The following is a 12,233-nucleotide window of genomic DNA, read 5'->3' as shown; positions in this document are numbered from 1 at the left end:
ACAGCTCAGCACTTAAGAGCACTGGTTGCCCTTCCAGAGGAGCCAGGATCAGTTCCCAGCACCACACAACAGCTCACAACCAGTTGTGACTCCAGTTCTGAGGGAGCTGATCCTGTCTTCCAGCCTCTTTTGGGCACTAGGCATTCATGGGTACATATACAAACAGACAAAACACCTGTATACATTAAAAAGAAAAATTTCCACAAAAACTTAGCACACATTTATAGTACCTGCTATGAGGCAGGACAGACTCATAGCTAGAATCTTCAAAATTAGAAAGGGGGCAGGGGCAGGGATGTGACTCAGTGGTACAGTACTTTTCATAGGTTCAATCCCTAGTACTGAAAGAAAACAAAAACAAGGGACAGGGTAAGGTGGCACAGGCCTGAAATTCCAGCACTCTAGATGTTAAGGTCAGAGGATGGCAAGTTCAAGGCAAGGCTAACTACACAGCAATACTTTGTCTCAAAAACAAACGGAGTTGGGGGAGAGAAAGACCTAAAACTCCAAGGGAAGTGGTACTAGCCTCAGGGTTTGAATGAGGAAACTCAGGCACCGCTCATCTGAGTCCAAAGCTGGTCCAGGGCCTGTACTTGTAAGAGGCAAGGAGGCACATGGCGTGCTCAACATTCAGCACCTCACAGACAAGCTCGCACCAACACAGGCACCAATGCAATGCAAAGACTCTTTATTGCCAGCCAGACCTCCAGACCAAGAAGGCGTGGGAGGCTTGCCCAGGCCCAGGCATCACCTTCCTAGGACATAAGCTCCTTTGAGGCAGCAGTAGGGTGACAGGCCCCTGAAGTTCACACAGCACCATGCAAATACAGAGCTAAAAACTTTCTGAATGTCTCTGGCTGGAAATCAACAGGCCCAGCAGGTTCCTAGAAAGAACACAGACCATTAGGATCCATGACAGCAGAGAGACAGGCCACTCTCGGTGACTCATCAGTGCCCAGTGAATCACCATCTTTCCCCCACATCAGCTCTCTGGCCAGGGACACTGAGGAGCTGGTACTGCAGATGTGCTGAGGGTTTCTAGCGCCCATCAGCCGCGTCATCTGCTCTGCTTCCTAAGTCCCCTCACTCTAACCACTAGGACATGACAAGAACTTCCCATTCTATACTGGTTCACAGCACTTCAGGAAGAAACACGCTGACAGGCTGGAAGCCACCGCAGAACTGACTGTGTGACTATCAGAACTCCACTGAGCCAGTCTGCACGCAGCCCGTATGTGACATAGCGGGCCACAGACCCCGCAGCACCTGAGCTCTGCCCTCTCATCCTGAGTGCTTCTCACTGCATCATAGCCTGAGCCACTGCAGAGCAGGCTGGACATCAGCTGAGCCCCGGGTGCAGCAAGGGCACAGGAGGAGACCCGTGTGCTGCCGGTGACTGCAGTCCTCCCACAAGGCCACAATGTGATGATGCCACAGGGCCCCACAAGGCACTGAAGCAGGCTGGGGAGTGGACACAGGGACAGTCTCCCACAGCAGAAACTGAAGGGGAGGCAGATGTGGCTGTTCAGGTCCCAGAGCCCCTCCTGCCAGACCAGGCTCGACCAAGGCTCACCCTGAATGGAGAAGTCAAGGTCTGCTGTAATCCCCAGGCTTGAGGAATCTGGACTTACCAACACCACCTTCCTTTTGATGACTGGGCGACACCAGAAGTGCCGGTACAGGAGCTGGTCTGAGTCTACCCACACCAAATTCTTGATGCCCTCATTAGAGGCCAGATCTGTGGTGTTCAACTGGAACACGAGGAACTGGAAGACACGGCCATCGGTGCCCACGCTCTGCACAACTATGGGCTGCTCCAAGACCTTCGTGGCATTCTAAGAAAAGTGGACAAGAAAACGCTGTGGCGGAAGAATGCACACCAGGGGGCCCAATTCCACCCTTTAAAACACCCACCCGCTTCCTTTTTATGGTTTCACCTCAGGGCAGGTAAGGCAGACCAAGGAGTTCCACAGTCCACAACCAGTCTCCCTGCACCCAGCCTGGCCTCCCCTCACTCATCCAGGCCTCCCTTCACTCAGCTAGGCCTCTCCTCACCCAGCCAAGCCTCTCTTCACCCAGCCTGGCCTTCTCTGCCTCAAGACCCCAGAAACCTGCTCTTCAACCCCAGTACTAACTCCCACTGCCAACTGGCAATTACTGGACAAGGCTTGAAGTTCAGGTGAGCCAGGAGGTTAATGGAGGGAATCCCTCAAACCTCTGCCTTACCCAGTAAGACAACAGTGACGTCAGCTATCAAAGGCTGACTTGGAAGCTCATCATTAGACCTATCATTTCACTCCATCTGACAGATGAAGACACAGACCCAACTTGGCAGACTGTCCCGCTCTCGAGGGCCCGGCATCACTGGGTACTTCTGAAAGCGGGACCGTCTACACTGCAGGCAGTCATCTGAGCTTCACTCCTGAAAGTGGGACCGTCTACATTGCAGGCAGTCATGTGAGTTTCAGTTACTTACTGCAGCATGCAGCGGGTCACACTCCTGGAAGGTATACTCCAGGCATATCAGTCAGGGCCTGTACTGATCTCACCGCAGCAGTAACGACACTCAGGAGTTACAGCTTAGTCTAGGCACCCTGCCTGTTTTTCATAGATAGACGCATATTCCTGCTTCACAGACTGAAGCGCAGGTTTCCAGGCATTTGTTCAAGGCCCCCCCCCCAGGCGTAAGCTAAGTCAGGTAGCCCCACTGTCTAGGCTGTGGCTGGTGTCCCAGTGTATCTGATACTAGTGCCTCTTCCATTCTTAAGTGGGGTTTTTTTTTTTTTTTGGTTGATTGTTTTTGTTTTTGTTCTTTTTCTGAGACAGTGTAACTCTGTATAGTCCTAGAACTGTAGACCAGGCTGACCTGGAACTCAGACCTTCCTCTGCCTCCCAAGTGCTGGATTAAAGGTGTGCCCCAAACTGCCTGGCTCCTAAGTGTGACTGTTTGGGTAACTCTATGGCCTGGCTTTGTACTTTGTAGTAATCCAGAATGCTACTGGCCACAGATCCTGCAGTCTAGCCACGAGAAGCAGGGCACCCCTGGTGCAACACGCCACTGCCTTGCCCTCAGGGCTCACCTGACTTTAGGACTAGCTAATGGAAGTCCCAAGTACGTGCCACACCAGGGCTGTTGGTCTCAGAAATACCTGTGCTAGCTGCATGAGAAATAAATACAAAGAGAAGTACCTGTAAGTGTTAGCTGAGATTCGGTATTGACTCTTATCTCCCTCTACAGATCAATAAAACTGCAGGTAGTACATAAATTTCTCAGCAATTTTACCTTTTACATGGAGGCTTGTCCCATAGCTGCTCAACTTCACGGCCCCAGGAATAATTTGTACCTGGAGACGTTGGAGGAGGCTGCCTCTTCTATCTAACGGGGCGGTATTAGCCAGCACTGCTACTGAGGCCCTTCTGGCGATACCCGGCAGAGACTACACTAAGCCCGTGGCCTGGAACATGGAATGTTGCTGCTTCCTTCCTCCGCCCAAACTGGGGGCAGCACGTCCTTTAGAAGCTGTAGGAATCACAGATCAGCCTCTGCTTTTCCACTCATTAGCTGTGGGATCATGGGTGATTTACCTCATCTTACAGAAAGTTCAGGAAGTCTACAGCGAGGGAATAGGACTAAAGCCAGCTGCCCACTATCCGCCCACTGTTTAGACATAATAAGGCCACATGAGAATGCCACAGTTGCTAATCTCTCTGGTTCTAGTTCTTACCATGCTGGGGATTGAACCTGGGGACTTACACACACTAGAAAGATGCTCCACCACTCAGCTATATCCCCAGCCCACTCCAGGTCCTCGGCTATATGATCAGAAACATAAATTATCCTTCCTGAGCTTGTCTCTTCTTCTACAAAGTGAGGCTAACAGCACCTGCCACACAGGTTGTTCAAAAGAGCAAACCATGTGAGAAGCTCTACAATTTTAGTGCGGGGTTTCCAAACCCCAGTTTGCACAAGCCTCACCCGGAGGGCTTTTTAAATGCTGACTGCTGGGCCCCACTGCAGAGCTTCTGATTCAGTGGGTCTATGAAGTACATGCTCATCAAGCTCCTCCAGGATACCACTGGTGTCCACAGTTTGTTAACGTGTGGGGTGTGTCAGGTGCTCAATACAGAACCGTACATTCTACTCCCCACTCAGGCAGCCAACCAAACCAACCCTGCCAGCACCCACCCCAGGCAGGACAGATGCAAATCCTAATTCCCTCACTCCCGGGAGGACCACGGGCCTGAGGCTCTACTTGAGACCTGAGAGAACAGGAGCTCTCAGAAATATGCCCCATGCTCCCACTCCCACCCCGCAACCAAGCCTTTTCCTCATCCTGAGACAGCGTTCACTTCAACCACTCAGCCTCCATTCCACACCATCTAGGTGCTGGGGCTTCCTCTTAATATTGAGGGCCACCACCAAGTGGTATCTTGTTTCTGTACCCACCCTGAACTGACAGTAACTGCCTGACATCACCTCCTGGGCCTTCTGATGGTGCTGCCTGCTCCAAATCTGACCAAGCAGAGCAGACTAGGACGTGGAGCCCAGACACACATAAGCTTCTGAGTAGGGTATGCCCTGTACCCCTTCTTCCCCCACACTTCCTGCTGCAGACTGCAGGGTGAAGTGGTTAGTTTGCTGTGAGCCTATGGCACACTGGGAAGTGGAGCTCCAAATGACACCGAGGGCAGCTGTGTCTGGATAGAGTACCAGACCCAGTCAGCCCCCAGGAGAGATAGTTGGTTGCTACAAGTTAAGAGGAAGTGCATTTGGGCTGGAGAGATGGTTCAGAGGTTTAGAGCATTGCCTGCTCTTCCAAAGGTCCTGAGTTCAATTCCCAGCAACCACATGGTGGCTCACAACCATCTATAATGGGGTCTGGTGCCCTCTTCTGGCCTGCAGACATACACACAGACTGAATATTGTATACATAATAAATAAATAAATATTTTTTTAAAGAAAAGGAAGTACATTTTCCTGAGATTCCTCAGTTAAACTCAAAGTCCGTCCCCACTCCATTCTTGCTGCGAGTGGTCTTTACAGCAGGAGGCCAAGCCTGCAGAAAGCAGTTCTATGGTCTTCTGCACACACATACCCCATAGAGGAGCCGAGCCTGAGCCAGGGCATTTGCAAAAGCAAACAGGAGCATCTTGGCCCTTAGCTGTTCCGGAAGGAAGCGTTGTGGCCGTAAATTGGCCTTTTCCAGGAAATACAAGGTGTGGGGATAGGGGTAAGGGTAGCCCTCCCGGAATCCTGCAAGAGAAGAGAAAGGAGAGGTGAGGAGGCATAGACTAATCAGCCTGCCACAGAGCCTCAGGACACTCAGGGCAGGTAATAAAGACTCACAGGAGACATCAGTACATAATCATGCTCACGGATATGGACGGCTACTGAGGAGCTGAGACAGAAGCTGGAGGTGGCTTGTAAAACCCAGCCACAATGCTTTAAATGTTACTCTTTGGCTCATCACAGAAAATACGTGCCAACTTGTATTCTAACCCCACCCACTTGCTCTCATCCAAGCGCACAGATGACAGTGACACCGACACATGGGTGACTAAAAGCCATGGTCATTACTAAGGAGAAGCAGAAGTCAGTACTCTGTTAGTAACACATGACTTGCCTCGTACTTCACAGCTTCAGGTTAGCACCTGTTCACTTCAGACACGACATTGTCAAGTCATGAATATCTCGAGTGACTATGAATAAATCTCTGGTGGGCTAGAGGCTTCTAGAAACAGTGCCTGGAATCAGTGCACGTGAGTATGGAGGAAGGAGAAAGACACTGGGGACATGGACTCAGAAAAACCAGGAGAAGAGTGCTCGCTGAGAGATGGGGCTTCCCTGCAGGCCTTGGTCCTGCAGGCTGTTCCACTCTGCAGGGCATAGACACCCGGCACACACTCCACACGGGGCTGTTCCACTCTGCAGAGCGGCACACATTCCACTCCACACAGGGCTGCTCCACTCTGCAGGGCACAGACACCCGGCACACACTCCACTCCACACAGGGCTGCTCCACTCTGCAGGGCATAGACACCCGGCACACACTCCACATGGGGCTCTAGACAGGAAGCAAGGAGAGCCCCAGTGGAGCCTGCTGCTGCCTGTGAGGAGCCCGCAGTCTAGAGGGGAACCAGACGGGAAATCAATCACACCCCAGCAGAGAGACGTGTCAAGATCCAGGGTGACTCAGGGCTGTGGGAAGATAAATGAAAAGTCCCTGATTGAGACTGAAAGTTCAGCATTTCTGGGGGAAGTGACTGTGAACATGAATGGCAGCCGATGAAGAGTTAGGAAGCAGGGCTGCCACACAGATACTAGGAGATAACGCATATGTGCTGCCAAGCACCCAGAGCTATTAGTACATCCTTTCTCGGAAAGAATTATGAATAAAAAGCACGTCCTCATCTCTGCTCCACTTTGCTCACCTGTGTCATCTTCCACATCATAGACATGGCATTTCTGAAGATCGATGGTAGGAGAAATGGGATAGAAGGTTTCGAGAACGTGACTTTCGGTAGCTTCCACCTCCTCTCTGGAGGCAATGGTGGGCAGAGGGTCCTTGGCTCTCAATATAGCACCACTAGAACCTCGGACCTGAAGGAGAAGAGACTCTAAAATGGGGAAAAGGTGATTAGTCTAACCTGGTCGTCGTACAGCTCTCAAAGTGTGAAACCGTCATCCTCCACAAACCTCAAGTCAAAGTCTGCTACAGGTTTTCTAGATGACCAGCCTGGCATTAGAACCCTGAGCCCCTGAGAGGGTGAAGAACTAGAACATTCTTCTCCCTAGGTGCTCTTCTGATGAACCCCAAGGCTCCTGACTTGTGGGCATCCTTCATCTTCCCAAGGACCAGCTCCAAGCCAGGGACCCAGAAACAGGGCAGAATTGCTCTGTGCTCTCAAGGAGCCCTTCAGGAAGCAAGTGCTGCTGGGGAAAGCAGAGCCATATGCAGACAGAGCCCTCTGCAAAACCCAGAGGGCCCCGGAAGGAAGCAAAACCTTCAAATTGGGCAGCAGAGGAAGCACTTGGGAGACAGTGGCAGGTAGACTTCAGTGAGTTCAAGGTCAGTCAGGGCTCCACAGTGAGATGGTCAAAAGCAACAGCAAAGGTTATCTGAAGAAGAGTGGGTCTCTGTTACTGGGATCAGCTAACTCTTCATTGAGGGGACTGTACTGTGCATATGCGTGTTCAGCAGCAGCGCTGGGCTCTGGCCACTAGAATTCCATCTCCATCCCCGCTCATACCATCTACGTCACGACCATCAATACTGTTTTCAGACACTGCCCAACGCCCCAGTCTCTGGTGGAAGAGCTCTGGGTAGGAGTCTGCCATGCACTGAAAATGAAGACTAGCCTGCAAAAGCAGTCCCAGGGTGACTGGGACAGGACACTGGAGGACAAGAGGCATGGAGAGAGAAGTACTGTGAGCAGGGGCAGGAGGGAGGGTTTCAGACCCAGGCAAAGGGCCAGATTCGTCTTAACAAGAGAGCGAGAAAAGCCAGCCAGATCTGAGCACCTCAGGTAAGTTGGATTAGCATGTATTCTACATGGGAATGCAGATGGCCAGAGGAGACAAACTCGCAGTGAACTAACCAAATGAGCCTGGTGTGAAAATATGGAAATGGTGTCTGTACTGTTCCCACGGGAAGCCACATGCTACCTGACAAAATGTGTTTAGAAAGACTATTGTCTGAATCCCGACTAGCTCCAAGTGGCACCACCCTCTGCAGTGCCGGCTTCAGAGAGGAAAATCCCTGTGTGAAGGTGATGGATCGGGACTGTTGTCAGATCAGAAACTGGTTTGGCCAATGGCACTGCCATTTAATTAGCGTGCAGCCTCCCAAGATATGTAAAAAAATGGATGCAACATCTGCAGATGGATAACTTCTGCAGTAATTGCACCTCAAGATTGGTTTCCTAAGGCATTTCCTGTTTCCTCACACAAATGTGCCTGGACCTCTCCTAACCTTGGGTTTTAGATTCTCCCCACAGATCACTCTAGTGTGGTTTCTAATTCAATTCCCTCACATCCCTCCTCCAGTGACAGCTCCAAATGGGGCAGTTTAATTAGAGGTAATACTTGACAATGGGCCAACAAGTACTCTCCATTAATGAGGTGCACTAATTTCCTTAGTGGTGCCATTACCTCTGCCAGGCTGACTCTTTGCCAGAAGTCCATATGCAAAGAGGGGAGAAAGGGAAACCTGCTCAAACAGACAGCCCAGGTCCCAGGCATTCCGCAGCTGGTATCCTTGCTTCACAATCCCATCACCTAGAACACCTGAACCGACACACCTGTCCGAAACACCAGCATGCACTGCCAAGCACACAGCATGCACAAAGGCGGGCAGGTGGGAAAGCTGGATACCAAAAAGCTGGAAGTGACAAATTTACGGACAGGGGAAGGGAGCAGCAGGACGGGTGGTAAGACTAGGATTAGGTGGATAGACCATAATAAACGACAGCCTTGGGTTTCAAACAAGGGAACGTGTCAAAAAGACTTGCTGTGTTGAAAGAAGCACTCTAAGTTATGCTAACATGGATGTGGAAGGGTGCAGAAGTATGGAAAGGGAAAAACAGCTGCTGAGAGTGGTGAGGGCCGAGAGCCATGTGTTTTATTATTCCCTTGTCTTCAGCATTTAAAAACTCTCAAGCACACTGTGGGTACTCAGCAGATACAGTCAGCTGTCCATGGTTGAATGGCGACTTAGAAGCAGTTAAAAACAGCAACGAGAAGGAGCATGGTGGTGCCGACTACAGGACCACAAGTCTGAAGTAGGCCTTGTGTAGTGAGACCCTATAAAGGGCGTGTCTGAACCCCAAGAGTATGTGGCAGGAGCAGGATGGGAGGGCTGGGGTGTGTAGATGGGGCTAAGAGCACCAGAGAGAATAAACAAACTGAAAAAGAAAAAACTCAGCTAGACCTTCTAGTATACAGGATAACTAACCTCGGTTCCAGTTGGTGGCTAAGTAGTAGTTTTGGGTAGACATCCGCCTGGCCAGAGAAGGGTGCTTGAGAATCTGGGACTTACACAGCTGGATGAGGCTGTCCACAATGACTGGGCTTGGGGAAAAAATGACATTTGAAGACTTAAAGCAACTTAAAGTAACTCCATATTTCTCAATTGAAAATCCTCCTATTTGGAGGAAACTCACCAGTAGGTTTCTCTCTTGGGGATGTCCTCAGTGGAGTGCCAGAGACGGGCATGAGAGATGATATCCAAAACACGCTCTTCTTGGTTCTCTATGTGATTTCTTGGATCATCAACAAGACTAAGCACTTTCTGGGGAAGGCCTTCTATTAGCTTGGTCTTAGTTAGCCAGAGAGCCTGCTTCATACCTTTGGGGCAATCATCACAAAACAAACAAACAAAAAGAGAGAGAGAGAAGACAGTTCAGAAAGAGATGCTCATGCCAACCAGATAGGACCATGAAGAAAAGGCTGCTTCAAGAGAAGGCTGGGTTTGATTTGGGACATCAAATCAAATTGAGGAAAAAAACCAAAAGAAAGCAGTGGATCAAGAGTATGACTTTGAGCTGGGCAGTGGTGGCACACACCTTTAATCCCAGCACTTGGGAGGCAGAGACAGGCGGATCTCTGTGACTTTGAGGCCAGCCTGGTCTACAGAGCTCGTTCCAGGCCAGGTTCAAACCCTGTCTCAAAAAACAAACAACAACAACAAAAGAGTATTACTTCATGAATAATGATCTACTTCAAGGTGGTGAGCTGACTATGGGACTGAGTGCAGTGCCTGCCATGAGAAGGATTCAAACCTTTTTCAAGACAGCTGAGATCCCTGCTGACTCCCTTCAGGCAGAGAAATCAAAGCTGTGAGACTAGCTCAGTGCACCAGCCCTTCTGGTAATCCATATCCTAACCCTGACTAGAGAAGCCCATGCATACCAAATTTATGTCTGAGTCCATCACAGCTACTCAATTCTGCTATTGTTGCACAAGTGCAGCCATGGGCAATAATGTACACACGCACATGGTTGTATTCCAGTAAAACTTTATTTACAAAAGCAGAGAGCTACTTAATTAGCTGACCCCAGCTCTGTGACATTATTGCTAACCACTGCAGAGCCAATGTTTAATGATTCTCTAGCGCATACACAAAATACATAGTATTTAGAGCTACCATTTACCGAGTGCCACTTCTGGAATTTACCAATAAGTTAGATGGGATTTTATGTCACGAAAGGGGAAACTTGGACAAGATGGAGGAGTTTGCTTCAAGTCACTTAAAAACCTGAGCCTGTCCACCCTAAAGCCCACCATCTCTCCATAACCCACGTTGGCTTCTAAGACTCCTATTTTGCAAGGTTTGTTGTGATTTTGTAAGACCTCTTTATGACTTTTGAAAGTGCAGGCAGAAGATACATTTTCAGACAGTTCAATGAGTGCAATCTTCTAGAACACTTGCCGTCCATTACCAGTGACAATTAAAGGGGTTACGTTGTAGGAGATCCTTCACAGCACGGTCAGGGTCCACTGGGAATGGTTAACGGCTAGGAAAATCAGCTTGCAGGCAGGTATAGGAGTGGGCATTCTAAGAGGCTGGCCTATGGTTACCAGCTTTCCCAAGCTTATGACTGATTCTCTTAGCCCTCAAGCCCTGTTAGATCTCCTTATTTCCTACTTATCCTTTGGAAAATCCTGCTCCCACATACCTCAACTGCTTTTGCACTTAGGACCCTGCCCTATTGTCATCCTGATCTGGGTGACGATGGATGTCTGAAGAATGAAGAAAGGTACTCTTAATAATCACCTCTGGAAAATAATTCCTGACAACAGTGAGAAGCAGACTGGTTTTAGCTCGAGAACTTAGATCTGTTCTTAAGAGTGACAGGCCCCTAAGTGGGTAGACTCTTTGGTGCAAATTCCTTTACACATCCCAGGCTTTTAACAAAAGACACTGACCTAGGAAACTAAGTGTTGCAGACCTGGTTTCACTATTGAAAGGAAAAATACTGGCTCAGGACCCCAATACCAAGTTCTCAGCACAAAGGAGATGTATTTGCCCCAGAGGGATAAAGGGCAGGGAATAAGAGAGAATGACAGGAGATAGAGGACAAGGGAGAAGGGAAAGGAAAAAGGAAACGGGGATGGGGGGTGGAGAGGTAGGGAACAAGGAAAAGGGGGAAGGGGTATCTGTCCCAAAGTGGGACAAAGAACTGCTTCTGGAAAGAGAGGAGACAGATGTGGCACATAGGGAAATGACAGTTTATAAAGGGAAAGAAGAAAACCCCATGTTAGGATATGTTTAATTTTAATTGGGCATGTTAACTAGGTGATTGGGGGGGGGGTGTTGGTTGCTGGACTTCAATACTTTGATGGCTGGACCTTGGTAGTCAGCCTCAGGAGGAGGAAGAGGCCATATAAAGGAATAGACCTGGGGGTCTAGTTTTAGGAATGTAATCTAACGGTTTTTATCAAAGCAGAGGGAATGAAAGAGAAGGGCAAGGCACCCCAAGAGCCAAGTTTGCTAGGCCCGGGCTGGCTGGAGTCCCTTCAGCTATCACCGCTCCACGCGTGTATAAGCAAATCCCTGTTCCAGCTGGCGATCCTGTGAAATGAGGAGATAACCCTGGAGAGGACACACTCAAATTCTCCACAGCTCTCTCTCCCAGCATTGCTCCTTACATCCCACTTGATCCGGACAACTCTCAGAAGACGGATGCCCCTGTGTCTCTACTTGGCAAAGGAAGAAACCGAGACCCTCCCCCGGGGCGGGGTTTGTGCTGAACCGAGAACAGGGTCTCTCCTCCCGTTCGCCCTGTGGCCTCACCCTCAAGAAGTCGGCAGCGCTGGTGGAATATGTAGCAGGGCTCGTCCTTGTACAGAGGCTGCTCGTGCATCGGGGCCGTGCGGTGGAACCGTGGATCGTTCCAGCCGCGATCCCACGGCGGGAAGATGGGCCGAGCCAGCCCCGGGACGAAGTGCATCTTCCCCTCGTAGGTAATGGGCTCCAGACCCGGGATCTCGTACACCCTGTCCAGGGGCCGAGGCTCGGGCTTCCGCGTGGAACGCACGCCCCATTCGTACGCCCCGCGTTTCGGGGCCCCACAACCCCCGAGGCCGAGCCTCCCAGAACAAGCTAACACCCGCAAAGCGGGCCCGGACGCCAACGCCATCGCGATCCAGTCCCCACAACACCTCTACCTGGACGCCGCCATCTTTTCCCGCGCAGGGCCTGCCGGGAGCGAAAGGGGCTGGGCACAAAGTC

At 50.4% G+C, this 12,233-nt stretch overlaps 1 protein-coding gene across 1 annotated transcript; it reads right to left on the bottom strand.

Annotated features, from left to right (window-relative positions):
• Nucleotides 1–671: 671 nt before the first annotated feature.
• On the bottom strand, nt 672–12,210 carry Mrpl37 (mitochondrial ribosomal protein L37). The gene is made up of 7 exons (XM_050136167.1): nt 11,796–12,210; nt 9,163–9,346; nt 8,955–9,070; nt 6,433–6,618; nt 5,097–5,254; nt 1,632–1,835; nt 672–884 (listed from the first exon to the last, which is right to left on the bottom strand). The coding sequence occupies exons 1-7, from the start codon at nt 12,139–12,141 to the stop codon at nt 807–809; spliced, it is 1,272 nt and encodes a 423-aa protein (XP_049992124.1). The 5' UTR covers nt 12,142–12,210; the 3' UTR covers nt 672–806.
• Nucleotides 12,211–12,233: the final 23 nt, after the last annotated feature.

Source organism: Alexandromys fortis, unplaced genomic scaffold (genome assembly GCF_014885135.2).
Source record: "Alexandromys fortis isolate MF-2015 unplaced genomic scaffold, M_Fortis_MF-2015_v1.1 scaffold_13, whole genome shotgun sequence".
Classification (NCBI taxonomy): Eukaryota; Metazoa; Chordata; class Mammalia; order Rodentia; family Cricetidae; genus Alexandromys; species Alexandromys fortis.
This window is presented reverse-complemented; position numbering and strand designations above follow the sequence as displayed.

Coding starts and splice junctions, on each gene's coding strand:
- Mrpl37 (XM_050136167.1), bottom strand. CDS start 12,141: ATGGCGTTGGCGTCCGGGCCCGCTTTGCGGGTGTTAGCTTGTTCTGGG. Junction 9,071..9,162: donor CCCAAGAGAGAAACCTACTG/GTGAGTTTCCTC, acceptor TTTTTCCCCAAG/CCCAGTCATTGTGGACAGCC. Junction 6,619..8,954: donor AGCCACCAACTGGAACCGAG/GTTAGTTATCCT, acceptor TCCCCATTTTAG/AGTCTCTTCTCCTTCAGGTC.